Genomic DNA, 26,045 nt, shown 5'->3' on the forward strand with positions numbered 1-26,045 from the left:
TCCATGCCCTTCTTTTCCAGGCCTACAATACTCCTTACTGTAGTTAAAAACTGGAAAGGTCTCAGAAGAGCAGCCTTGGATAGGTTAAATCCTTTCTGAGTTATATCACCATTTAGTAGTTTTAAGTCCAGGTTCTGCAGTGCTAGCTGAACCTCTTCAGGAAGGAGAGACACATTTACTGATGGTATTATCACCTCTTCACGTAGACTCTCTTTTGTGCCATTTCGACGTCTTCTGACTTTTGGAAAGCGTTTTTCTTCAGGAATATCCTCAAATATCATTTCAGCTTCTGGTATTGAAGTTATAGTTTTAAAATCAGAGACAGATTTTTGCATGGAAGTTGTGTTCAGTTTTGGTTCCTCTCTAGTATCAGCTTCAACAGCTACCTGCATTTTAAACTCTTCATCATTTTTATTTAGAAACGTAAGGTTAAAATAGATCACAGTTGCATTCATGCCACTATGCATTATGAGGTGGATAGTCTTCCATTTGTTAGCAACTGAAGCATGTCGGATAATTGGATTATCACTGTATGAACCCTCAATTCCTTTCTTGGCTATTTCGCTGAAGCTGAAGTAGGGCAGACATTCACCTTTGGGAATAACATAGTAGGTCTGATTAAGCTGAAGCGTCACCTTGTACATCTCTTCAAAGTGATCTGGGAAAAAAACAAGAAACAAAACAAATTTCTGTCAATTTGTAGTATGACACATCTTTCAGTCATTTTCACTGTAATATGCCCAGCTAGATTCACTATATTAGCAGTAAGACAGCTTTGTGAAAGAACACTTACTGTAGCTTCCAGTTTCTTGCTCACCTATCTTCAATAATGAATGACTAGAACATACTCAGACATATAAAGCTGCCGGACATGCCAGTGGTAATTCTAACAGCCAGTATAGTTTATCATTCTTTCAGTCTCTACCTGCAGAGCCTAAGTGGCTCATTATCACACGTCACTTAAAATTATGTATCAGTCATAAGCAACATGCCCATACTACATTTTTGCCACATTTTAGTAGATTAATGTTGCAACAGTTGGATTTCGCTACTACACTGCATCTTGATTTGAAACTTCCAAAATCAGATAGGCTGAATCAAACTTCTCCCTCCCACAGCAGAAGACATTATCTGTGAACTCTCACACGAACAAAACCTCGCTGCCAGCAACAGAATTCCCAGTAACACATTTGTCTGAGTTGAGATGCAGGGGAGCCTCTATTCTTCCAAACAGGCCAAATTCTTCTACTTCTTTCCCCTGCCTATACCAGACAGCACTTTCAATCACTTCATTCACTCCTTCTAGCCTTTCATATCAAAATAAACTACGGACAACTTCACAGGTGACTGAAAGTAGCCTTTGGCAAAAGCCCAGAGCCAGGCTTGAACTCGCGCTGTCAGCATCAGATTGGTTCTTTAATTTCTTAACGACTATGAGCACCATCAAGTCAGCTGTCCATATTCAGGTAAAGACTGTCTGCATAGCTGAAATGTAATTTCTCCATTTTAAAATGTAAGTCTCTTGGGGAAGGAGTTTGATGCTCGCTGCTCCGTAAAGTATCAAGCACCCCACCCATGCTTGGTCAATAACAGTTTTATTAAATAAAGCAGCATATAATATTGATTCAGGTTTAGATTAGTGAATACAAGAAACGTCTGACTTTTTTCTTCAGCTGTTGGCAGCTCTTTTCCATGACTCTGTACAGGGCATCTTAGCCCAATCTGAGTGTAACAATGAACCAAAGAGGTCAGGCAATTCACGAGAATCCCTACAGAAAGTTTATCAGTGATGTATTTTACATACCTTGGCCACAGTCACCAGCATCAAATCCACAGGAGAGGACATTGCAGGCCTGATCACAGAATTTGTCTGCTAGCCAGGAATTAGCACAACCTTGGTTACAGTATGAAACACCACTTATTCCTGCACCAAATTGCCATGGTGGTCCATTCCCAATACCTCCAACTGCACCTCCACCAGCAACATAGCGACTACTCCCACTGTTACCTACACGGAGAGAAAAGAAAAACAAAAAACCCCAGTCATTTGAAATCCTGATTTCTGAGGAAAGGCACATTTTAAGCCACAGTGTTAAAGCTAGACTGAAGAGTCGACAATCTTATTTATCACCGGTGAAATTAAAATGGGACAAATGCTAACCAGACCTCTGGGAGTGTAAAATCTATAGTGTGTACAATCTCACTGTAGAAGTTTAGGAACCAACTTAAAAGTTGCAACAAAAACTCCAACATATTTTGCCTTAACTTCAAAAAGGCAGGCAGAAAACTGATCTGCTTCTTCTCGTGCTTGCAGTCTTGACTTTACAGCCCCCTAGAGTGGCATCACTTCCTCTATCCAGAAGTACTTCCTACCCTGCAGTCCTGAAAATTCAATCTAGGAACTAATGCTGCAGCTTTACAGTCCTGTTATTATTTGGATTCCAAGTCCAAATAATATATAGTATTTTATACTATTATACAATAATATATAATAATAATAATTTGAATTTCAAAAGCCTTCCTTTGAGCTACTCAAATTTGGTACCCAAAGATTTTCCTATGCCCTACTATTTGCTGTCATTTTCCATAGAAATTTGTAGTTTGCAAGAAATAAGGTTTTCATCTGTAAGCCAGCTTTTTTTTTATTATTAAAGGAGGCAAATTTTGTAGTTACCAGAGAATGACAAATTACAGAATTATTCTTATAAGAAAAAATAACCAGTTCACTTTTTCTAAATTTAACATTGCTGTCTTACCAATGCAATCACCTCCATCCCAATCACATGCTGAGTTATTACAGGCTTTATCACAGTAACCATCTTTAATCCATGAGCCAGGACATCCCTCAGCACAATTTGGCACGGGCCAAGTCAAGTAAACCTGGAACAACATTACAGTCTGAGACAAGGACTGGCAAATAGAAGTCAACTGAGCTTGTTTCTTGGAATACAGAGGCTTAAAATAATGCCTCCCTGTGTATAGTGCCTTAAGTATTCACAAAGCTTTACAAACAGCATTTAAACCCTATCATCTGTGAAGTAAATGTTATCCCTTTCAAACAGAAGGAAGAACTGAATAATTCCCAAGGCCATACAGCAAGGCAGCAATGGCCAGGAATAGAAAGCAGGACATCTACTTCTGCAAACCACGTTCCAATGAAAATATTTTATCTTTTATCAGATAAGAAGGAGGAACTTAAGCTCTGAAATAGCTCTGCAGTTCACTTGTTCTCCTGACTCAAAATGTTTCTTCATGACTAACCAGTCATGAGATAAGCAGCACATGTTGAACATAATCCCTGAAGCATCCGATCCTCTATGATTTAAATAATTCTAAGAATTGCCAAGATAAAAAAAAGTGTGGGGGTGTGTGTATTTTCAACTGAGGAGGCATTAAAAACCACACATGTTTTCCTTTAGGCCTTATTGTTTCAAGATTTTAGCAGCACATCTCCTACTGAAACACTTACTGATCAGGTTATCACAAACAACATTGTACCTATGCTGACTTTATCATCATAACTGAGAATAACGAGCAATAAAAATGCACTAACAATATGATTTTGCAATTATATGGCTACGCCCTTAAAGATTTAAAACAACTAAAAGCCTCTTAACGTCCTCAAGTACCGAAACAGTAATTTTAGGGTAGCTTAAACTAATTTTGCACAACCCTTCTGCATGTGTACACAAGCATGCACATCTGCCTGCGTGAAATCTTTAATTCAGTGGTATCTAGTGTCTTGTGTACTTACTGCTTTAATGCAAATAATAAATATACATCTTAATTTTTTCCTCCATGTCGCTCTTGTAGACTCCTTATGCATGACTATTGCTAATGCTTCCTCAGTCTGCTTTCCTTGCTTTATCCTAGTTGTTGATAATAGGTCTGCTGAAAGACTAAATTATTTGATGTTCATGAACATGCAACAATATATCTTTTAGTAAATAATTATATATATAATTATATATAGATTGGGCAAAGATATTATGGGTGTCTGGAACAGAGGTAATTACTGGCAAATTTAGACCAGTTTGAATATCATCTGACTTCAGTGTTCCCATGGAATAATTGATTCTGGTTTGTTTTGAACATTTCCCACAGAACAAAAAGAATTTACAAGGGAGGGAAGACTGACAGCTGCCAAACATCACATCAGTCTTACTAGCGCTCCAACAGAAAGTGGCAGAATTAGAGAATGACACTGATAAACTAAAGCCCAACAGAGGAAGCATTATACTGCCAGAAACCTGTGAGTGAATATGAAAAGAGGTAATTCCGCAACCCAACATCAACACTGCACACATACAAAAAAAGACAGAGCCTTCCCTACCCTGTACCTTTGCTAACAATCTTCTAGTTAAGAATAATGAACCTTCAGAGGTAAAAGGGAGAGCAAAGAGAAATCTTATATTTGCTCTCCCTTTCAAAGTAGTATTTCTTTGATTTTTATTACAGAAAAGTTTTATATCTTCTTCTGGTAAAAAAATCCTTTCATAATGACTTACCTTTTGACCTTTAGAGTGACTGTAAAAATCATCAGGCCAAACATCCTTCCCAAACATAACATCATCATTGAGATAGATAAACTTCTGAGAGAGGCCACTGATACGATGAATGTGACTTTCAATAGCTGGTGAACTGAAGGTAGGCAAGTGACTCACATTCTGAAATATTTCCTAAAACAAAAAAGCCCCAACAACCCGAAACAGTTTCAGAAGGCAAAAATAAATTAAAAAAACCCCAAGCCACAAAAGGTCAGGTACATCTTATCTACTAAAAAAAAGTTTTATCAAGAACAAGGAGAGATATGAAAGACCAAAAGAGTGAAAATACTTTGACAAAAAAGAAAAACTTCACTATCTCATTTTCCTCACACAAAACCATTTTCAAGTCTGCTGCTTAACTCAGAAGCTGCACCTGGTTCAATGCAAAGACACAAACTCCTCTTTCACTGGGTACTGGATCAGGCCCAGTGTACACATATTTATACTTATGCAGTACAGGCTGCACAAAGTTTCAAGCAAGTTGAACCTGTTCCAGCATTCAAAAAGTCAGGATTCTTCCACCTCTTTCAAGTAACTTCACAAGCAGACAGCAACAGAAGTTGAGTTAGTATCTTGTTACCACTTAGGTTGCTCAGGGCTCCTATGGCATGTTCAGATACCAAAATTACTCCTGAATTTGTAATAAGAAGCTAATACAGTATTTTTGTTTCACTTATTCAGGAAGTTTGAAGGATTCCCTTTCTCTTTTTGCGTAAGTTTTTTAGAATGCATAGCTACTTTTTTTGCAGCCATCTTCTTAGTTCCAGTAATTGTAATCCATCCTGTCTCAACACAAGCTTATTATTGGTCCTGATAGAGTGTTTATGGATTCAGATTACATTTTCCTCTCCCCAGGTTTTTTGTACAATAGACTTTATAAGGAAATTACACATGGGTATACGTTAGCTGAAGCCTCAGTATTTAGAAAAGTGGACTAAATGAAGGCTTGATATATATTCAGTTATCTGCTTAGCCAAAATACAAAGACATACTGGGGTTTAATAAAACCATGGATGAGACAGGGAAGAGGTGGTCACTTCTACCTTCCAAATAAATGCAACCTTTAGCTGAAAGGGGATAACTGCATTTCAAAACAAACACAGAATCTTTACCAGTGGCACTTTCATGCTGGTATTTTTGTTTGTTTGGGGGTTTTGGTGGGGTTTTTTGTTTGGTTTTTGTTTGTTTGGGTTTTACCTGATGTGTCACTATGGTTATCCGAGGATTATCCAGGTTAAGCCAAGAGGGAATCTGCCCATTAGTGACGATGAAAATATGTCGTACCCAAGGGGCATGCCTCTCTATTGATCGTAATGAGTATCTCAGCTCTTCATTATCTTCAAAACGGCTAGCAGAAATATCTTCATCCTGTTTAGACTATGAAAAGAAAAAATCCTTTCTTAGATTTTAAATAGAACACTCAAGTTCTGATCCAGCTAGGCAACAACAGCGTGCTTTAGCATATGGATGCATAAGCATTTGAGGACTCAGCCATTCAAAAATAAGTACACTGATCAAGTACCATTATTCTTCTAAAGGATCGTAGTCTTGTGAATTATCAAGGTGAACAATAAAATCTTCTGACATCAATGGCTGACCACCTGGTATCATTAGGATGTCCGCTGATCACACTGCAAGATGACAGTGCCTTGTGTGATTCAGCTCTTGAAGTAAGAACTCCAGAAAAAACACACCCTTCTGTTTTCCTGGATTATGAGTCTCAGTTATTTCCTGATCTTGATCAAAAGCCAAGTTGCATTTCAAATCAGTAATATCACCTTTCAGAAATCCAGTTTTAAGAGGCTGGGCCCTTCCAAGTACATTGCATCATAAGCTGTATATAAGTGTCACCTAATACAGATACACTGAAAGTGTCATGATGCAGCAGCTCTTCAATTATCCCCCGCTCTTTCATTTTAAAGAACTTAAGCAGGAGAAAATTAACAAAACTAACCCTAATATTCACTATCAAATAGCTAAATGTTTCCATATGTTTTTGTTAAAAAAACCCAACGTTTGAATTAGGAGCTCTTCAAGTAAGTAACAAAATTAGGTTACTCTATGACACTGTAACATATGTTTCTTTTCCCATTTATGAGAACTTAATGACCTTTTCTAAAAACAGTAATTAAGGCTGCCTAGAAGGAACATTTCTAAAAGAAGTATGCCAGGTGAAACAGGAAACTCAAGAAAAATTTGAACGTTTAACAATTACTGCAGATTCTACACACTGTAATTCTCCTTCTTTTCTAATATGTACAGTAACACAGCTTATACATTCTCATAAACATAACAACTGAAAACATTTCAGCAACACCAGCATCCATTGGTTAGATACCCATTTACAAAATAATGCATAATTTCAACACGGGAAAGTATAAAGTTTGAGTTCAGGGTTTGTATTAACAAGGAAAAGTTCTCCAAAAGCCAGGTTCACAGGATACAAAAACAGACTGCAAGTTTTACTGGAGAGGGCACATTTTCTTTACCCATGCCACTTGACATTTACTGTAAAATTAAACTCTAGCAGGAGAAAAAACCCAAGATTTTAGAAGATCTTGTCTTGAAACAGACACCTTGTTATTTTATGTCCTTTTGCTAAATCAAACATCCTTGCCCGTATCAAAAGCATTCAAAGTAAACCTCCTTTCCTTACAGACATCTGTATTTTAGGTCTTCAAAATTTTTAGAAAAGAAGTATTTAGCATTTGCTCAGCATATATGATGCTGCAAAGCAAAAAATGCCTAAGAAACATATTGGGAAGGAGATAATCATGTTTGTTAATAAAGCCCTCTGTCTCCCCCCCACCATGAAGCCTGCTTATCTGCCAGTCAGAATCAGTTAAGCCTTTCAGGACTTGACTGCATACAACTTTATCAGAACATGTGCTGAGAGCAAAATTTTTCACTTAGTGGAGAACATGAAAGTTTCAATTAAATGTCACTCTGTTTGATCCTTCTTCCTCTTTTATTTCAGAATTTGACTGTGTTCTTGTGATGTTTTCTTACAACATAACAAATACTGGACTCTTAACACTTGAAGCTTCTGGAAGAAATCCCATGTTCCTTGTCATTGATGAGTTAGCCTCTACTTGCACTTTTTAAATACTACAACCTTTACATGCTGTAACAGAATTTACCTACCTGACTGACAGAGCTGAGGTCCCACAGTAAATAAGCAGGATTAAGCGTCAGTTCTTTTCCATCTATAGTCATGTTCTTCTTTGCTTGCTTGCTCAGTTCTTGGAAACCCTTAGGGTTATTCAGTTGCAAGAGAGCCACACTGGCTTCTGAATACAGCTGCAACTATACAAGCAGAGGAAATGATTTCTGGCATGCACCCACAGCAGCACTCTTCCTTTGCCGATTCCATCTTTTTGTTGTATTTTTCTTACTAGAGTTACTAATAAGAACGACTGGTAAACACTGTTTTTAAAGAACTAAAATTTTGTAAGAACACAAAAAGGGGTAGTAAAATGAGAAATGAAACACATTTAAAGATACAGAACATTTCTAGATGCTTAATTTTCACTTTGCAAAGAAAATTTCTCTTTAAGCAATGATCCAGCAACAGTAAAGCTGTCCATGTCATAAATATTTCTGGAATAGGTGAACAGTAAGTCCCCATCCATTCCCTCCCACCCTCAATAACAAAATTCATATTTTATTACAACTTTATTATATGGCTGAAAGAATAATTTTTTTTTCATCTTAATCAACCAATGCTCTTCTCAAAAAATTAAGGCCACCAATTCATCATTGCTGCCAGAAGTGTGAAATTTTCAGAATGGTTTACAGATCAACCTACAGCTCAGAAATCTGAGATACAAAGGGCTCCAGAACTAATCCATGTGGGTCTCCGAGTCCTTAACGATGGTTGCCAATACGCTGTTAAGGTCATTTCTTAGTTGGGGACTGTTTGATCTGTTTGCTGTTTTTATCTCTTGCCACTAGTTAGTCTGTATATCAGATTTCATAATGTACAGGATAAGAAGGGGTTTGCACTACACGCCCCCTCTAACAGCTAGTATAGCTTACAAATTACAGGGCACCAAAACATTTCACTAGAAATACAGCATAACCCAATAAAATGCTGTGTTTACCATATGAAGTAGCATGAGCAGACACAAACAAGCTAAAAGCAGAACTGCGCTTTGATTCTCCAAGTGCATGCATTCAACAGTCAGACTGACAACAAATGCAGTTAATCATTAACAGTATTTATTAGATACTATGCTTAATTTTTGTTCCTTCATGCAACATAAGACAAGTAAGCATGTCTACCAGATTTTCAGTTGCATAAGATCTGTAAAAGCAATTCATGTTAACAAAATTTGAATACTGTCATGTTCAAAAACAAAACCGTCACAGTTCATTTCATAATACCCTTAAGTGATTTTTTTCTTTATTTTTGATTAAATCTGACCCTTTTTGCTCATTTTAAAACAACACTTGTCCCAGAGTTAGCACCCCTTCCCTTAGCAAGACCAGCTGTCCCACTTGTGACATTTTAAAGCTGTTGATGCTTTGACTCATATGCTATTTGAGATCTTTCAATCTGACTTATGAGGCCTGCCATTAGAAAAATCTGATAAATCTCAGACCTTCCAGGGAATCATCTGAACCTACGGGTGGAAAGGATGGCTTCAGTAGCTAAATGGCTGAGGTATAGTTACGGACTGCAGCTAGCAACCTCCAAAAATATCGGTATCGAAATGCTACAGATTGCAAAGCTGCCATCAGTGGGTATGTGCTTTATTTAGGAATACAACGGTGTCACACAGTCCCTTAGAATCTGTCATTTAAAACATACGTGTAACAAACCAAAAATATTACTATTCTAGAGCTTTGAAAGCATTTAAGAACATAGTTTCTCTTTAACTTGTTTCCACTAAACTCAACAAAATAGGCACCTGTACTACAGATTCTTAACTAGATTTATTATAAACACTTCCCCTTTCCCCCCACTAACACAGCATATATGCTCTAGGTTTTTAAATATGTAACAGCCCAAGCACAAACAAGAAGTAGTGGAAAAATGTGCTCCACTGCTCAACATCAGAGTTAAGATAACCCCTGCATTGAATAGATTATTTTTATTACATCAATGTTTATTTCCACCAACACCTTTTTTAAGAAACAAGTCTTTTCATAAGCAGGGCTATCAATAAAGTTAGATTTCAGTGAAGTTATCTGGTGACATAACTAACTAGATTCTAATAAACTGCAAGCTCTGCTCCGAGCATTTTGTTGCTGGTATATTCAAAATGGAATTCCCTCCTAGCAGATTTTCTAATGTCTCACAGGTATTAACCTCCTCTCAGTGGGGATGCATGCGATTGCCCATTCCCTTGAAACATTATCTTCTTCATCCTGACAAAACATGTCAGCAGATCAAAAGGTATTGTGAAAATAGAACAGAAGAACAAGCAGGTGGATGCACAGAGTCAGCATGATCAGGTGAGCCTCTGCTTCTAACACAAACAGGCTGAAAAGACACCGTTGCAGGCACATGCCCAGATCACCACCCGTGCACATTTATATCGTGCACTTGAAAACGAGACAGGAAAACTGCATTCTCTCCACCAGGTAACTTTAAATGCAGGTTCTCCTTTGGAGCCAGTATGTTTGGCAATGCTTAGACTTACTAGACTAGGAGGCAGGCCGGATGGGCTAAGGCACCCCATGCAGAAGTAAACACTTTCATTTCCATGTTCTCAAGGTAACAGGCCTCAAGACCAGATTTTTTTCTGAGGTGGGACTTGGATGGACTCTTAACCAGTCTTTAAATTATTACGCTTTAGTTTCTTAATGACCAAAGCTGATTGTTAAGGAAAAGAGATGTTCCTTTGTTCACACTCCAGTATGGATATTGGAGAAACTCATATGCCCACATATCAAGGGAAGCAGGGTTGTGTTAAAGAGTTACAAAAAGCTTTACAAATATGAAATACTGTTGTCTTTACAAATTTATCAAGTTCCCTTTATAAGGTAATATAGTAGGAGGATCATCTCAGAGTAAAAACCAATGCAACGCCTTAGGGTTTTTTTCCTACAAAGCTGTGTGAACACACAGCACCAACTCCTGAAGCCACCTGTCTGCTCCATCAACACTGACAAGAGCAGCAGTAAGAATCCCAGACCCCCCACCCTCAAGGCAGTGAGGACAGCAAACACCCAGCATCACTGTGCCTGCAGGTTCCTATGTGGATTCTCTTCCGTTAGTAAGACAAGGTCATGAAGACACATTACAGCCCTTAGTTTCCAACATAACTTGTCCATATATGTGTGTGCATATAGATTAAAGAGGAAACAATATTTTGCAAAGGAAGGAAATCTGCAAGGTCTCAGTTCTCCCTGAAGCAATCAGGATATTAAATTTTGAAGGAAAGTCATTTTTCTCCAAAAATCTTCACCATTGTATACTACTTCAGTGAAAAAGTGTTAGCATGATAGCCTCTAAAAAACAAAATCAAACAAATCAAATCCCCTTGCCCTTTCAATCCTTCCCTTGTCAGTCTTTACATCACTACCTAGTTTTTAAGTCACAAGCATCTCTTTTAGGCTGAACAATAATAGTTTTCTTTAGGAATGTAACTAAGGGGGAAAAGCAAAAAAGTGAAAAAAAAATTTTCAGTTGTTGTTCTTCATGTATAGGTACAATGTAACATCTTTACAGCCTTTAAAGAAATACGGCTTAGCAGCAGACAGCTGCACAACCAGAGTAACACCTCCATCTGGTGGCTTACTAATGCACCGTTAAGAAAGCATGGAAAATAAAAAGCAGCCAAAATATAATTTTCAACCACACCTGTCATAACACACAAAAGGTAAAACAACAAATGTGATCAGCAGACACACTGCTGCTTACCTTTCATCTGGAAATAAACTTCCATATCATTACATTACAGTGCAGGCCATAAATATAAAAATTCAGTAGACTGTAACATACGTAATTCATCTTGGAAATTGAGTCATTATATATTAAATCTTCACAATTTTGCCCCCTCTAGTTGAGCTCAGCTGCTTTTCTCAGAGATTTTTAGATGTTTAGAATGAGAAACACCTGGCCCAGATGTCCAAGCAATTTCTGGTCCTCTTTGGATTCAGAAGTGATTTCAATCAAACAAACTAAAAGCAATCCAATTAAAGCAGCAGTATCAACGTTCAACACAAACACACCAACAGCCACACTCCTCCCTTTCTCACCTTTCTTCCCTTCTAACAGCAGCATTGTTGAAATTTTTTATTATTATTTCTTTACTTCCAGCATTGCACTAAGAAACAGCCACTTAGGGCATGCAGAAACCCCTTAGACATCAGCAGGCAGCTATGCGGCATAAGTCTAGCCTAAACTCAGGTGCAACTTTCTTCCTCTCCACCGGGTATCTCACACCACTTCACAGACCTTAGATTCCAGAGTGGTAACAGCAGAGGAATTGCTGCAAATTTCAGTGGAGACTGTAAACAACCAACCTTTTTTCTACTGAACTGTAGGATTAACCTAGCATCTCTCTCTTTGGCAAGGAGAAACCCACACTTAGTTATGTTTACCATAACTGGCTACCTACAACATCCACTGAATGAAGAACTGATTCTGAGCTAGGATCTTAGGAAAGGCTTCTATAGAAACAACCTCATCCACACTTCCCATGTAAAAATTTTCATACTTGCAAATAAAACATTTCTTGCATTTATATACGTACATTCCATTGTAGGTATAACATAAATTGCTGCTATCAAAAGTAGGGAACTGGCTGGAGAAGAATCCACTGCTATGACCACATAGGGTACAATAATCCCAATTTAATTGTTCTAAAGCATCCACCACCAGGAAAAGAAACACAGACAGCAATGATGACTGGATGGAGAAGTTGCAGAATGCTGTGGCTATCTGAGAAAAGTTGTGTTTATGCAGAGGTATGCCTAATCAAATTGCAGAAGAGGAGCTCTTAGGAACAGATAATGAGCTGATCACAATGGTAATGTTTATACAAAGATAAGAACACACTAAGGAAAAGAGAATCAGCACAAACAGAAAGATTTGTGATCAACTGGATGACACATGACTGACAACAAGGAGAAAAACACAACCAAGATAGGGTAAGGAAAAATCACGTAGAAAGATAACAGGCACGGGATGTCACTTCCATAAAAACAGACAAGGAGATGGGGGATATATCTAAGACACCCCAGAGACACAGCCTTTATGTTCACCTGGACAGCAATGCAAAACCACAGAGAAACTATAGCATTTTTAAGATTTGCTAAAGAGTTAAGCTAGTGATCAGCTTGGATGCAGACAACAGATTAGCCGGATGCTTGGACATGAGAAGCAGAACTGAAACACAGAAAGAATCCATCCATCATGGTTTTTGTTGAACTAATACTTGCTAGGAGGTCCTACTGGAACGGAAAAAAGATGATGAAAAGGATCATCTGATGAAACGGAAAAAAAATGACCGCAATCAAAAAATTAAGGTCCAGACAGAATCGTTCCAGAAGTCTTAAAACCACAAGATAATAAAAAAACCAGCAGATGGCTCAAAAGTAATTAGCAGAAATCTGGGTATTTCATTCTTCCAAGGTGTCCATGAAAGATGGAAGGTCTCCGTTATAGCACAAGAGACACAGGCTAGTCTACGAATAAGGTCTGTGCTTGACAGATTTACAGCAGAAATCCTGGAAAGAATTATGAACTTCTCAGTGCTGGAAGCAAAAATCCACACAGGAGTATTAAGAAGAAAAAGCACCAATACTGACTTGAACAATAGTTAGATAATGCAATTAGAGAAATAACCACAACTAATGAAGTTAGAAAGTACCTGGGGAGAGCTGGGGAACAAGGAAAAAAAAAAAGAAAAAAAAAACCCCACAGCAACAGGTATTCTTACACTAAAAGAAATAAGTTTTAGCAGCAAAAATATTAGTACAAGCTATGACACCAAACATCAGAGGGAAGAAGAGAAGGTGGTAGAACACCAAGGTCATAAAGATACTGAAGGGTCCAAGAAAGACACGTAAAAGTTACTCTGACAAAGGAACACCAAGTGTTAACGATACAAGGCACCAGAACTCAAAAAAAAAAAAAAAAAGTAGGGTACTATGGGTAAAAGAACTGATTTAAGTCAAAATCATTTTGGAAAAAGAGCATAAAGCAACATCTGCTGAGGGACAGAGAATGAAATTCCAAATATTGTTTGAGCAGGGAACATTCCTCAGAACTATGTTACTATGAGAGCTTATATTCATGATGTTCGACCAGAGAACAAACATTGCCTAGGATGGTGCTCCAATTTATTCCCAGAGGTAGAAGCAGACAGACTTCTTTTCCACCAAATAATCTCTGAACTGACAGAGGCAATATTATTTCAGACACCAATTTGGTAATTAATGAGAACATTACAGAAGAGCTGCTCCTAGAAAATAACCCTAGGTCAGGAAAACATGAGCTAATTGATTTTAAATTGAAACAGAAAAAAAAATTAAGGAACATCTTGTTACTAAATTTCTTGAATGCTAAAGGGCAAATTTAACAAATTAAAAGAGCTGGTAATTGAAGTCAAAGGTATTCTGAGCTCTTCAGCTCCATCAAGTCAAATGTGTTAAAACTATCAGGAACCTGTAACTTAAGCTGTGGTGAGGAACTAGAAAAGGCTCCAAACACAAATAGATGAACCTGCACTCAAAGAAGATTCTTCAGATGGCTCAAAGTCAGGAAGCATTCAACTACTAATGTTCCTCATGCAAACCTGAAATGACGAACCTAGCATCTCAGACAGCAAAACTGAAGTACCATCTCCTGTTGGATAACAATCTCATTTTTCTACAGGAAGCACCATTTCATTAAAGCAATTAAAAAAATACCCATAGCAGAGACTGGCAGATTGACCATATGAATATCCACTGCTATTTAACCAATGTGCCACTAAGAAAGAGAAGGAAGGAGTGCCTTGGCCACACCAGAGCACATCTGCCATCACTTACGCAAACTAGCGACAGATTCATGACAGCAAGACAATTTTATGAACAGCACCAATACACAGCAGTGGAAGGATGCAAGGGAGATTACGTAGAAACGGTGGCAGCACTATTTGCAATGAGCATAATCCAGCACACAGCAAGTCTCTGATGGTCTGCCAGCCTTGGGTTAGCTACATACTACATATTTGTCACTGTGTAAAAAGTTCTGTTGATGCCTCATTTAAAATGCTCTACAAAACTCCAGTCAATCGTGTTGAAGACAGACAAATCCACAATGGAAGTGGCAGGGAAGGGCTGTCAGAAGGATGAGAGGAATGGAGAGCCAATGCTGTGGGATGAGCACTGCCTGATTAACTTAGCAAAAAACAAAAGCTAGGAAAAGCCATAGCCACTCTTTATGAATACACTAGAGACACAAACAAAGGCAAAAGAAAAGAGCTATTTAAGCTTAAATAACTGTTTAAGAACTCTCTCTATTAAGCTGTTCAAGAGCATGTAGGAAGAGAGGTACAAATGTGTTTACTTCAGAAGGTTTTTACCATTAGTGAGACTCTAAGACAGCCTGCTAACACAAGCTGAGACAAGAAAGAAGAAATTCAGCTTGCATTAAGTTGGAGTGTGACCAGCCTATAAAAGGGGTTACACAATATCGTTTCTGCAATAGCAGAATACATGATTTGTTAACCCAGCCTGCCAAAAAAAGGCAAGTAAAGGAAGTCATGCTCATTCGAGCACCAAGAACAAGCTGTAAAGTGAATTAGCACATCCTATAGGTGGACATCAGACTAACGAAGACAGATTACCTATGGATTGACATCCCAGAGGGAAGAAAAAAGCTAAGACGCTACATAAACAAAATTCTGCCACATTAAACAAGCCAGTGTTATAGTATACTTCAGCAAGACAACAGCCTATAGCAAATGACTGAGAGAAACTGATAAGGCTGGTACTTTTTAATCAGTTTCAGGCTAGCAAATCTAATGCCTAATAATTCGCAGTCACAGAACGGACAATTGGTCTTTTGAAGGCAACTATTTGAGTCAATATTTACTACTCTTCACAACTCAAGACAACAGAGTCACACAGAAAAACCAATTACTATCAGAAACATCCTAAGTCTCCTAGGCAGGCGAGATCCCGTATGTGAACCATTCCAGAAAACCAACACAACTAAGTTATTCTTGCCTCCAGACCCTTACCAGTTTTACTTTAGAGGCCAGGCTCTCCGGTAGTTTTGTTCGTAGCTGATTTGTTTCTTTGAATGTAGCTGGAAATCCACTAAGGAAGGCCAAGTCTTGCATTAATACTAGACCTGGAACTTCTTTGTCTGTAGTCTAAAACAAAGAAAACAGGGTATAAAGACTTTTTTAAACTTACAGTAATTCACATTTATCTGTCAATCCTTCATCAGGTGGCAGATTTAATAGTGTACATTTTGTCTCTTAACCCAAACCTCAAAATTGAAATAAGGGTTATTTTAAAAGCTTTCATTTCCTACTACATATGAGTTATGGAAAGAGAATAGCACAGAAACACTTTCTAAAAATGTACAAAAAGTTTAACATACACAAAAGCTAATCAACAGATTTTAAAAGTACATACCAAGTAACCCCTCCATACTATCTGTTTGCTGTTGTCTTTTAACATTCCAGAATGGGCAGCTTCAGCTAGAATAAATAAAATGCATTGCAAATCAAAAACTGAAAGTCACTTCTTCTGTGTATTCTAGTAACTAAGATATACTTTTGCAAATTAAAAAGTTTTGGTTATTTATGGTGTGAAGAGTTGTCTTTATAACTGGTAAATAATTCTTGGTGCTAAAATAAACACCAGGGGTTGAGCTAGTGGGTGGTAGTGGTCGGGCACTACATAGTAAACAAATTGAGAAGCCCATACCTGCTTTAAGATCCTACTTATACATGCTGAACACATGGATAATTTTGTTTTAAGGTATGCAATCCTTTGAGCAAGGACAGAACTTATTGCACAATATTCAAACTAGACTTCACAACAATTAAAAGAAGATTTCTAAAACTAATCTTCCTCAGTCTAAACCTCAGTCTTCTGAGATTATCAGTGCAACACAGATATTCAGATATCAAACCTGTTTTGCAACAGTCTTTTAAAGCATGGAACTCTAATCATCTGTAATCAGTTGTCTGGGAGGTAAGCAAACAGTATCATTAATGTCATCATTTAGAGGAACAGACTGAGGGCAAGAGACAGTGAATGACTTGCTAAAGTCAAACAGAAAATTAGTGGCAGTCAGTATTGGAAGGAAAAAAAAATAATTACTAAAAAGCTTCATCTAGAAAACTGGGTGGAATCTTACTGGGTGGAATATGTTCTTACCGTCCTTAGGGCTATCAAAAACAATTACTGTCACGTTGGTAGAAGGATTTTTTGGTTTTGCTACAAAGAACATATTGTTAGCAGCTTGTAAAGCAGGATGAATGGACAGCAGGTCTTTCAGTGTGACGTTGGTAGGCAGCGCAGGATCCAGGACAAGCATTGGCACTTTGATGCAGTGTGTCAGCAAACACTCCAGTTGCTTTTCACTACAGCAAAATACCAAAGGTATATTTAACACTAGTAGAAAATTAAAGACAAAAATCAGTGTTAGATGCAATCAGAGATGTTTTTGTAAAATCTGACCAATTATTTCTAACGTCTTCTGGGGCACAGGGAAATTACTAAGAGCATGCTTATTTTGCTGCAGAAGGCGAATATCTGATTGTTACAGTTTAGTTCATACCCATAACTGTTTTCCCAAATGTTTCCAAGATTTCAAAGTTTGCCTACAGAGGAGACCTGATAAAGATCTCTAAATAGCAGGATGACCAAGCCAAATGAAGAATGGGATAGACCAGGTCCTGCCACTTCCCGGCAGCAGAGGCACAAGAGGCTTGGACCCTCCACAGACAATTACTTGCAGTGCCATGTATACAAATGGCAGGTGAAAGCAACGTTGAAAAAATTTTCCTGTTTTTGAATTATAAAACTCCAGGTACATATGCATTAAAAATCCACACTTGGAATAGGAACTACGCCTAACCAGTGACAAGGATATGCTTTCTGAACTTCAGAAATTGTCACATTTTAAGAAGCTCGTTCATATATGTCACAATAACATTACTTTATTCAACATATACATTATCGTGCTGTCAACTTCTCTTGAAGTGACAGAGAAGGAAAGCATGCACAGGCTACAGAAAACCAACCAACCTCCCAAACCAGCATCTACTTTCAGCTAACAATGAGTAGGATATCTTTTATTCCAATTTATGCCCAAAACCACAAAAACTCACCTCTTCTTTGTTGGTTCTGTTGTATTCTTTCCAAGGATTTCCCTATTACAAAATCGAAAGAACTACATTAAATAACACTGAGTTGCCAATAAGGAATTTAGTCTAATTTCAGATTGTTAATTGAGTCAGGGACACGTTGTGAAAGCACTGATAACCCAGTTATAAAACTGCCAAGGCCCCTGCCACTAGCCTTGCCAAGGCGAGCACCGGCTGACACACATGCCCCTCACTGCTCACCCTCGTGCAGTGTAGCTCAAAAATTCTTGGTTGCGCTGACAGCTGTGGCAGCAGGACTCCTTTTGCTAACAGGATTTTCAGGGGTTATTATTAGACTACTTAATGAAACTGATGTTGATATGAAAAACACTGGTAAGAAACCAGGATGAAGTAACCTGAAGCTAGGCTGACTTGATCGTTTTGCCTAACATACATATTCTGTTAAGGTCTATCATGCATTTGCCATGTGCACATAGAAGCTAATGAGGATTAATGTAAAGGTAGTGCAGTGCTGATGCTAAATAATAATCATATCAGAAGGGCACCCTCCTACACACACCAACAGAAAGAGAACCACCATCCACCAAGCTACTCTCTCCCACTGAAGAATAAAGCACCTGGACCACGACCAGCTCAATTCAGGCATAACAACAAGAAAGTTACAACTTACTAAGTTTTGCTATACAATACAAAATATACACTCATTAGCAGAGATTTAAAGCATCCTTGCCTTTGTCTTCTGCAGTTATCTTGATCCCATGAAACAGCTCTTTTTGTAACACTGCTAACCGATTTCAAAGTACGTGAAAAAAGTTATCTACAAGGGAGAGAACCAGGTGCCCCTGAAGATAATGAACATGGCATGGACATGAGTCTTACTGATAAGCTTGATATCAACTTTCCAAATCATCATTATGGAAAAAAACAATATGTGTTTCTCCCTTTGTAAAATAGGAATCACAGCATGAGTGATGACAAAGCTAAAACCACTCACATTTGCTATATGAACTGCTAGGAAAAGATTAGTATAAATTTGAAAGCTTTTCAGAGCAGAGACCATGTCTATGTTTGAATCCATTAAGTTTAAACATCTTAAAGTTCTACTAATACTTTCATTGTTTAGGTAGCAAAACAAAGTTGCAGAATTTCACTTGTGATCACATTGTCTGTAGTACCTAAATTGCCAGTCATAACATGCCAAAAATCAGATCAATCTGCTCACTTGGGGATTTCAGATTATTCTGAATTAAACTATTACAACCTGTGAAATATAGATTTGTTCTTCCATTTAGCGTATTTTCTGGCCAAAGCAGATCACGTGACCACAAAGTTGCTTATTAAGAACTAAATCAATGGTTACAAGACACAATCCAAGGTATCTGCAGCAGCCTGTATTTGAAGCCTTAGATCAGTAATTTTGCAGAACAGTATAGCACAATCTGTAACACCAAATGCAGCAATACAAGTCTTTCTATCCTTAGTTAGAAGGCTGACTCATACCTTTATAACATAAGTAATTTATTTTCCTCTTTCTCAGTTTCAGTGTTTGGGAGACTACAAATCTAACTTTAAAAAGGAGCCTTTAAGAAACATATACTTAAGATTTTATCAAGCCCATTATAAAAAGAAATACTGGGGGGGTGAGGAGGAAAAAGGGGATGAAGAGAGGTTATACATTTGAGATATAGTTTTATTATTATTATTTATAAACTGAATTATAGAAATCAATATCAAATGACATACACAAAGCAGAGTTTTCTGTGTGGCATTTTACAAATTCAAGACAGAACAGCCTTAATTAAATTATTATGCTTTGTATCTTAAACAGTTTTCTGATTCGACAATACTTCATAGCTAAATGTAGAACTAAAACAAGGTTTTGAGAATAATCAAATGAAGTGAGAAAATGCTCTTTGAATTTTCATGTTGAGTAACATGGGAGAAAAACAAAGAGGGCTAATACTGCATTAGATTGCAGCTGTCACTTAAAGGGAAAAAATACATAAGATTACCTCATTATTTTCTGTTCTTCCTCCATCTGTTCTCTGACCTGTTGCAATTCTTTGATCAGTTCAACATCTGTGCCGTTCACCCAGGTGTATACCACATCAATCGGCATGGGTAAACAAAGCCTACATAATTTAAATGAAAGCTACATGAGCTGTTTAATATTACAAGTGTTTGTAGCATCCTACGATAGCAATTTCTGTCTAACAACAGAAATACTTGCTGTCTGGGCTGCAGACAAGACAAAGCAAAAAGCTTCTCTTTAGCTATATATATCATCTCTTAATTATACACAAGCCTTTGACAAAGCAGCACCGACATAAAACCAAAAAGGACGTAAAGTGGCAACAGCAGTTCAGTAACTAAATGAAATCTGAACTTTATGCTCTAAATTTCACTGACATTAACCTATAACCCAACTCCTTTGAACCCATAAAATATTTCACAAATCAGTACCAGCATCCAGGCACATCCTTAATTCACCAATTACATTAGACAGGACACCACGAAGTATAAAGACCTAAATCATACTTGCTGTTATTTAATTGCACAGAGACAGTAAGATCTCCGCAGGACCAGGTATCTATCCTACGAATGCCTCTTAGATATTAGTAACAGGGCATTTCATAAACCAACAACCTAAGTAGGGTACATGAATTCAGACTCTAGACACAGCAGTCAAATTCATTCATTCAGACACAATTTAATATCCTGGAGCTGTTTCTGGACAGTTACAGATTCCCTAGCATACCTAAGGCAGAAGAAAATAAAAGGTTTTGGGTACTTTTTTTTCTATTTGTTTATGATAATCTCCTCTCCGAGGCCCACAGCTTTGTTTCAGCAGGTCCTCCAGGCTGCTGCCATAGGTGAACTCTCAGTCCCAGACAGCAGGAGGATGCCCCAACTATTATTTTCAAAAGTTCCAGTGTCAAGCTATTCAATACCTTCCTAAACTGTAGATGGCCTAGCAAACATTGAGCACTTCTCTAATGCTAAGATCCATGGGGTCACACAATGAGGTTTCCAAGGAAAGGTGTTCCCTCCCCACCCACTGCATCCTTCATAAAGCATTCAAAAAGAGACAGAGCTTATAGGTGAGTACCTCCTCCACCTTCCCTTGCACAGTATGACATGCAGACAACTTCCACTCAGCCTCATTTTCTGCTGGCTGAGATTCAATAACTGAAGCACAAAATTCAGTAACAGGGCAGCCAGTAGCCGGTCACAGCACAATAGACAGGAACATTTTGTACTTAATTCATCACTGTTCCTAACTGAGCTACAACACTTAGAGGATAACGATGGGTCAGTCTGAACATCTAAGAAGAAGAAACGCTGTCTTCCCCAGCAGCATCACCCAGAAAGTCTCTCTCACCTCTGACATGCAACACTCTGCAGGAGGCTACCCTTTCAACTGGCAAAAAGGTCAATTTACTGAATACAACTACCCTTGTAATCAGTTATTTCACCTCTTTCTCGGGAGATGACACTAGCTTCTCGTTCATTAACAGGTGCAACTCAAGGCACGTTTTGAAATAAAAAGTCCTCCACAGGAGTAGAAATTCAATGGTAGGAGCTCTTCCAGCTTTTCTACATTTGTTGTGATCAGTTAAATTATTGGATTGACAGTCCCTTGAAAGCTACAGCCAGGACAAAAGTGTTTTAGGTGGAAGCACCTGACTCAAGTCAGCTGATTTAAAAAATGCCCAACCCTCAGTCTTCTGGGCAAAGTGCAGAGTTTATTTACTCAGGCTTCATTGAAGAACATAAAATGTAAAAAAAAAAAGCCTCAACTCCAACTCTTTCTAGGGTACGAGGCAATTTTGACTTCTGTGAAACCTCTCCCCAATTTATCATTTGCTAAAAGCGTGTTTCTATGCAATGGCACATATAACTATGTATTTGCTACACTTAATTTTTAGCATTGAAATGATGTCACATACAGCCAAATGCTAATAAACTCCACAGAGGCAAGGCATTTTTGGTCAGATGCAGGTATGTCAACTCTGAACTAACCCTGGCATGGCAAGCTTATTCTTCATTACCAGTGGCAATAGAGACTAACAAAAAATGCTATTGAAGCAAGTGAACTGTTTGCAGATCCACTAGTCTAATTGCTTAAAATTTATCCAAATACTTAGATAAATTTTCTTAATGCATTTTTACAGCATACATTGTTTGAGAAAGTAGTGGTTATCAAACATAATAATAAAAACCAGATATCATACACAAATCAATTTGTTGCTCTCAACTAGGATCAGTAACACTGTTAAGATTTCACCTTTTTGGTCTTTGCCAAAGCTTTCTGAGTTGGTTTCATGGCTTCTTAAAAAGTACTGAGAGTTTATATTTTGAAGAGCATGTAGTGGCATTTTGCTTTAAAATTAAAAAGGAACAGGAGAGCCACTTCTGCACTACCCTTCTCAAACAATACTTTTAATATGCAGAGTCTTTTGCAAATTGCTCAAGGTCAGAAAAGATCAAAAACTATCTCCTTCAAATTCTGTAGCTGCATTTCTCCTTCACGTGGATTTATGCATTTGGTCTTCATCACAAATACCAGTCTGGCAAACAGATTAAGCCCAAGATGAGCTGCCTAAATGGGAATTATGTAACACCTTTATACAGAAAATCAACTGTCCTATTTGCTACTGATTTTAATATCAGCAAACATGGACTTTGGAAACTTCCTTGGAGACTCCCAGACAATTAATGAGGCTTGTTTTGGATATTCCTTTAGATTTTCCTCTTTCAGAAACATACCCATTTTTTACTTGCAAACCTAAAAACATCAATAGGATCCTGCTTGAAGACAAAGCCAGAGCCACCAGCTCTCCCAGATAGGACAGGAGAACCTGTCATGTGCTGCCTCTTCCATGCACCTGCTGGGAAGCATTTTCCGTACCCATGACGTTTGTTTACATACGAGAGCCGTGCTCACAGCTGAGACCGCAGCTAGAAGACAAAAACCTCATTGTCTCAGCGTCCACAGTTGCTGAAGGAGTACAGCAGCCTCTGGATCTCTCCCAAGCTACCATATGGTGATCTCCAAGCTTGCTGAGCCTCTTTATGAACGAGCGCAAATCTATTACGCCCTTAAGCTTCCCACTGTAAACCTCCCAGCCCTCCTGCCTGTTACATCTCTGTAATTGCCCACCAACGGCAACTCAACTGTTCCATTGCTATCCCCACTCCAGTACCTCTTGGCTCCCTAATTTGTGCATCTTTTCCTTTCTCCAGCCTCACTCTGCTCAACAATTAATGGCTTCCCAACCACTGATGGCTCTCACTTCCTGCACCATACTGAAATCAGTTTGTACATTTCAAAAGCTGAGGATTGTTCCTTCATATTTTGCTTCCATACATATTTTGGAGTTTTAAATATGATTTGCCCACGTCCTGGAATAGCAAAATTACACTTCAGCATTTGCCAAAATGCAGAATTTGCTGGTGGAGAGAAATAAAATAGAGTTCTCGTCCAAGACTCTCATGCATGCAACTCCATTATTTAGTTTCCTTCTCTCCCTTTTATTTTCATAGAAAACTAAGTACGTCTTCAAAAATGGGTTTGGATGAGGTGGCTTGGTAAAAAGCCCTGGAATTTCTACTCCACTGTCTCAAGCTGCGTAAGAGCCTGGGCAACGTAAGTAGGAAGATGTGACTACCTGGAAAGTGCAACGGCTGGGACGCCAAAGGGCATGCAACAGGAGGGAAAAGCAAACCAAAGCAATTGCTAAACTTCAAAGCAAAACAAGAAGTCTCGCTTGGTCTGGCAGAGAACAGCATAGGTGTAACTAATGATGCTAGCAACATCACTGTTTTTACATTACTCAGGAAGAAGAGCTATCCGACTTTATAATCATAAGGAGCTTGTCCACATGCACAAATTTGTCTACATTTTACACCGAGATTTTCTTTATAAAAGTTTATAACACAACCGTTTGACAAGAACAGATGTTTTCCTGCAAAGCTCCTAGAAGATAACACTACTTTAATTCAGTTGAAGGTCCATTAATATTTCTTAAAGGCCATGCAGCTTCTACTTTCCACTAAGCAGTGGATCTGCTTAATTTCCAAACCAACAAGCTCCTGAATTCTGAATATTTTTCTCTAACACTAAAATAAGAACTGATTAAAATTAATATATAAGCTAGGATCAAAACTGGAAGTTCACAATCCTCAGTTTATGTAAAAACCATGTGACACTCTACATGCTCCATTGATATCAGCCTTAAAAACTCCATCAAACCACCACTGATACAGTGCATACTGCAAGAAGGGGTCTATTACTGTTTGATAATAAAAACAAATTGAACCCTTGATAAGAGGTTAATTTCTAAAAGTTAACAGATGCCTAAAAGTATTTCTCCGCAAAGACTTTTTGTTGACATTAATTTTTATGGGAAGTTGGTATCTGCACACAAATACCACAACAAACCTCTCTGTCAGGCCTGACATAAAAGTATTAAAGGCATATGGGTGAACTAGAATAATGTAAGCACCCATCACGAAAACCTTAAGCTTTTGCTCAGGCAGCCAATAGTTCCTCCCCAGGCACTGGATTTTTTGCTCACAATTCACAGAAATTCAACACTAGCTAAGGAGTGCTTTACACAATCAAAATGAAGTAAGAAAACACAATGCAGAAATAGGAACTGACCATACCTACATCACAACAGTAAGATTTGCGATTTTGTTTTGGACAAACTCAACCATTTTATAGAAACACTGTACTTAATTATCACAAAGTCATGCTTTTGAGTACTGACAGGAACTACCATGCTTTCACTTCAGCACATGCAGAAACATGTAAACATTAAGCTAATCATCCATATGAGCTGTATCACTCCGCTTTCATCTGTCATCCTTTGGAAAATGGGGAAGAGGAGTAAGAGATGAGACTATAAAAGTGCGTAGCACCATGCAACATACTTTTGCAGTTTCTCGCACCAGCTAAAGTGTGACAAACTGATCTGATCATTTCTACTGTCCCGTGATTCAACAAACCTCAAGGCAGATTAAGCATCTGCTTTCAGGGTGGTTGTTTTTTTTTCCAATCAAGTGTATCAACACTAAGAGTCAGATGACTTAGTAGCTTCTTCCCCCTACCAATTCACTGTCCACTGACTTCCTGAGCAACAGACCCCACGACCATTCAGACACAAACAATGAAACCACAGGAAGTCATGTAGCAATTAACACAATTGAAACAAATGATCCATGTGACTTGGTTTCCAACTTGCTGTGAGTGACTTCTCCCATGTACTCAGCTTTAAAAAGCTTCTTCTTACTAGCTTTGTGACTTCTCTACTAAATAATGTCCCTCATGAGATGTCAAAGAAAATGTAAGGTAAATGAAAAATAACTTTTCAAAACACTGAAAGTTGGAATTTTAAGCGCACAGGAAGAGTACTTACAGTTTCTACCTTAACATGGAAAATATGTCCTCTCTTTGTTGTTAATATTATCAACCATTTTGATGTTTCATTAGAGACTGGATGAATTAAATGCACTTAAAATGTAAACTGTGCTATATGACTAGAACTTCCAAATGCCAAACATCTTCCAAGCTGGGATAATAAGCACTAACTCACAATTTTAAAACCAGTAAGTTTAAAATTGGCTGCAGATTTAGAGCCCATACAATAAGGTCCTACTCAATAGTATGTTACTTCGTCTAGAATATTTAAGTATTTGAAAATTCACTGAACAGTAAAATGTGCAATACTGTCAACTGCAAGTAAAGCTCACCGATTCTGAAATGATTTGCCAGCAACGTTGTCTCTGTATGAATCAAACATAACATGATACTGGTCTCTACTCCACTCCAAGACAACCTGCAAAGAAAAAAAAACAACTTGATGTCACCGTCTTGTAACATTAGACACTTACATTTCTCCTTTTGAAATGTTTAATCACAATCAATTTGATTCAAATTGATCTTCACATTCATGCACAACTGACCAGAACTTAATCCAAACTAAGTTATTACACTGAGCCAGCAACCAGACCCAGAACTTAGAGCACACTTGATCTAAGCAAACTTTTTTTTCTCTGCAAGAAAGGATTTCATGTTTTACGGACACACTTTTTAAGCTACTATTCATTTTGGTTACCTCCACCTTGTCTCTTAGCCTTTGAAAATTCAGCAATCTTTTCTCAACAAACATACTTCAATACAAGCAGGACACCCCCACCCCTC

At 38.0% G+C, this 26,045-nt stretch overlaps 1 protein-coding gene across 1 annotated transcript in view; it reads right to left on the bottom strand.

Moving 5' to 3' along the window:
• The window catches only part of LOC104081372 (N-acetylglucosamine-1-phosphotransferase subunits alpha/beta-like), a gene marked incomplete at its 3' end in the record, with an annotated part of 29,023 nt that extends 3,346 nt beyond the window's left edge, over positions 1–25,677 (bottom strand). Inside the window, 12 exon segments of the mRNA XM_009584096.1 lie at positions 1–658; positions 1,805–2,008; positions 2,757–2,880; positions 4,509–4,679; positions 5,745–5,924; positions 7,692–7,853; positions 15,731–15,865; positions 16,134–16,198; positions 16,884–17,089; positions 17,840–17,881; positions 19,849–19,968; positions 25,595–25,677. The exon segment at positions 1–658 is cut by the window's left edge and continues 13 nt beyond it. Coding sequence (XP_009582391.1) covers positions 1–658; positions 1,805–2,008; positions 2,757–2,880; positions 4,509–4,679; positions 5,745–5,924; positions 7,692–7,853; positions 15,731–15,865; positions 16,134–16,198; positions 16,884–17,089; positions 17,840–17,881; positions 19,849–19,968; positions 25,595–25,644 — 2,117 coding nt within the window.
• Between the last annotated feature and the right edge of the window lie 368 nt (positions 25,678–26,045).

This window comes from Fulmarus glacialis, unplaced genomic scaffold, assembly GCF_000690835.1.
Source record: "Fulmarus glacialis isolate BGI_N327 unplaced genomic scaffold, ASM69083v1 scaffold8928, whole genome shotgun sequence".
In the NCBI taxonomy this organism is placed as follows: domain Eukaryota; kingdom Metazoa; phylum Chordata; class Aves; order Procellariiformes; family Procellariidae; genus Fulmarus; species Fulmarus glacialis.